This window comes from Hippocampus comes, unplaced genomic scaffold (genome assembly GCF_001891065.2).
Source record: "Hippocampus comes isolate QL1 unplaced genomic scaffold, H_comes_QL1_v1.1 scaffold195, whole genome shotgun sequence".
NCBI lineage: Eukaryota > Metazoa > Chordata > Actinopteri > Syngnathiformes > Syngnathidae > Hippocampus > Hippocampus comes.
Genome location: NW_017806076.1, coordinates 1155966 through 1159019, shown reverse-complemented (window position 1 = coordinate 1159019; position 3054 = coordinate 1155966). Strand labels below are relative to the sequence as shown.

Below are 3054 nucleotides of genomic sequence, written 5' to 3'. Positions count from 1 at the left end.
GGGAGTGTGGTTGTGGAGCGGGCCTTCTGCAACACCACATTTTACCTTCTGTATGTCTACTAACATGTTCCAAAACGGCGTGCCCACTCATTTCTGTATTTAGTTTACAACAACACTGTTTTTGGACATTTGCAAGCAAACCAAAGTGTTTCATGTCATTTGCATTTCAAAGCTATAAATCGGGGGTGTCCAAACTTCGGGGGGGGGTGGGAGTGTGGTTGTGGAGCGGGCCTTCTGCAACACCACATTTTACCTTCTGTATGTCTACTAACATGTTCCAAAACGGCGTGCCCACTCATTTCTGTATTTAGTTTACAACAACACTGTTTTTGGACATTTGCAAGCAAACCAAAGTGTTTCATGTCATTTGCATTTCAAAGCTATAAATCGGGGGTGTCCAAACTTCGACCCGGGGCCCAATTGCGCAGGCTGCGGTTTATATTCAAATTCACATTTGATTACACCCATGTCGTTTTTGCTTACACTGTCGTACTTTCCAACCCCCCCCGCCTCCCACCGCACCAAAAACCCATCGTCTCGTTTCCCAACTAAAACTGTGAAATAAATAAAAAAATAATTTGCTCACATACACCGCAATGAATAACGAAGGTGAAGAATGTATGCGGCCCGCGGAGTATAACGCTTGGACACCCCTGCTATAAATGAATGTATCATCAGACTGTAAAAAAAAAAAACAAAAAACCAACAACAAAAAAAAAAAAACATTTGCACCCATGTGAATGGAGACTATTTTTGAACTCTATGTGTACATAGCTTAGTCCTTATTAACTGATGGTTATATTTTATACTGTATGCTTGTGAATGGTCTGCTATTTTCACTGTAAAGTACGTATCTGTATGCCTGCCTCATTTTCCAAGACGTCTTTTTAATTGTGTGTCTGGCTGCAATGTTTGTGCCTGCCTTGCGAACATCACCGTCATGCGTTCAACCGTGACATCATGTGACCGCGGGAAAACTGCAGGAGCTCAGGTGGGCTGGCTCACTTCAACTATAGTCAATTGTTGTCTCGCGCGGAAATGGATTGCATCTGATGTATGTTGATGAAGAAAAAAAAAACATGGTAATAAATTTGTTATTATCTTTGCTAGGGCTGAATTATGCAAATGTGTTCCCCCACACCCCCATTAAACGGCTCCTCTCATGGATTGAATTAGATTGGCAAAATACCGTATACTGAAAGGAATCGTGTATGCTGCTAGGACAACAAAGCAAATATTTCAATATTTTATGATAATTTTGCTGATTGCAGCTTGTCGCTACGAAAACTCAAATTTGACAATGTAGAAGGAAATAATACAGATATCAGGTGGGAACTTTTTCCCGTGTTTAATTAATCTAATACCTCTTTGAATTCTTTGAATTGAACTATAGAAAGTTTATTTCCATAGATTATGTACAAATGCATTGAGATGCGTTATTGAGGTCAGAAATTAATTTTATTTTATTGCGAAATTCAAAAAACATCTAAGTTGAATGTGCAAAGCTGAAAAAAATTAGCTTGAGGAAGCAACAGTGAATAAATATTTTCTATTCAAAAATAAATAACCCCAGTTTTACTTGTACGTGCTGCTGTATTATCACTAACAAAAGTCTCAGGTTTGAAAAATGATGGGAGCACAAGATTATGAAACGTGTGCCAAAATATACCATCTCAATATACCTGAATGGGATCACGTCCATATTTGAACCTCTCTCGATCCCAGCCATGTCCTTAATATCTTTTTACCTCAGCGGGTTTATCTCAGCCAGGAGTATTTTTCCTTCAGATTGCAGAATTTCCAGCATCTGCAAGAGGAGCACCACATTCTCTCCTTTGGACGCCTTCACCACTTTGCAGACGTGTGCCCAGTGCATCCCTCTGGCCATCTCCAGCAGAGTCTCGGTGTCGCCCGCAATGCTTAACGCTCGCTGGTCCGTCCAGCCCAGCGTCACTCTTGGAAAGGAGTGCGCCTCCAGGGCGCGTGCCAGCGTGCGCCCTACTACGTCGGTGGGATGCTCGCAGCCCGGCGGCCTCTTCTCTCGCTTATAGCATACGATGAGATGCGCCAGCATACATGACCCCGCCTCCAGGAGGGTGTGGTTCAACACCTTTGTGGAATTCAGGCTGGAGTCGCCCGCTTGTGCGCTTCGGATAAGCGCCGCCCTCCAATGTATGTCGGTGACGAGCTCCAGCGCCGTGCGGCCCTTTTCGTCTGTTTGATGGAGGAGTTCAGAACCTGGATGAGACCATCACATATACATATATAATATATTAGAACTTAACGATTTGGAAAATAATTTTTTTTTCTCATTTATTTGAAATGACAAACAAATGCATTGTGGGGGGGAAATTTAAATAGCTTTTAGAACCTGATTTCTAGTACTGACTCTGAGTCCAATTTTGTGGAGTCCGACCGCCAGTGTCGAGCCTGCGAGTCAAGCGGGCCCTTTTGTTTGCGTTTGGAAACAAGCATTTTTTTGCAGCCACCTGCTCTCGAGGCCACTTGACTGCTCAGCCTCACCACTTGAGAGCCGAGCGCACAGCTCCATGTGTGACACACAAACAGGTGAAGAGCTGTCAAAAGCCATTTTGAGAGTTGTTGCCCATCGACGCGGCGCACTCGTGGTGGAAAAGGTAAAAGGCTATCATACATGGCAATTTTCCGCGGAAATCCGCCGTTTTATTTCTTAAATTGATCATTTTTGTGAATCGTCTAAATCCATTGAGAAAATTTTAGGGGCGGTCAGGTACCTTATCGTCGAGTTTTCACGAGCTCTCCCGAACAGTCTCTCCGTTTTCCGTTTGTAAACAGCCCTGCGATTGGACGTGTATGAAAGCTTCAACTAATCAGATCACTGAAGGCATTATTTGTTGCGGAAGTCCTAGCTCGATTATAAACGGCCCAGCGATTGGTTAACTACAAGCGATTGGACCAATCAAATTGCATGTAACATATCGTTTTACCTGATTCATGGCGGCCTGTTCGTCTCGCAAATTCATTGTTCTGGGATCGTTTTGAGCGGAATTATGACATTTTTGACGAAAGATCAGG

At 43.3% G+C, this 3054-nt stretch overlaps 1 protein-coding gene across 4 annotated transcripts in view; it reads right to left on the bottom strand.

Annotated features, from left to right (window-relative positions):
• Nucleotides 1-200: 200 nt before the first annotated feature.
• slf1 (SMC5/6 complex localization factor 1) overlaps nucleotides 201-3054 on the bottom strand; it is a 26698-nt gene continuing 23844 nt past the window's right edge. For all 4 annotated transcript variants that reach the window (XM_019894617.1, XM_019894616.1, XM_019894618.1 and 1 more), the window contains 2 exons: nucleotides 1737-2238; nucleotides 201-1684 (listed from right to left, as the gene is read on the bottom strand). In XM_019894617.1, the coding sequence (XP_019750176.1) occupies nucleotides 1745-2238 (494 nt within the window). In that variant the 3' untranslated portion in view covers nucleotides 201-1684; nucleotides 1737-1744. The remainder of the gene's footprint in view (nucleotides 1685-1736; nucleotides 2239-3054) is intronic.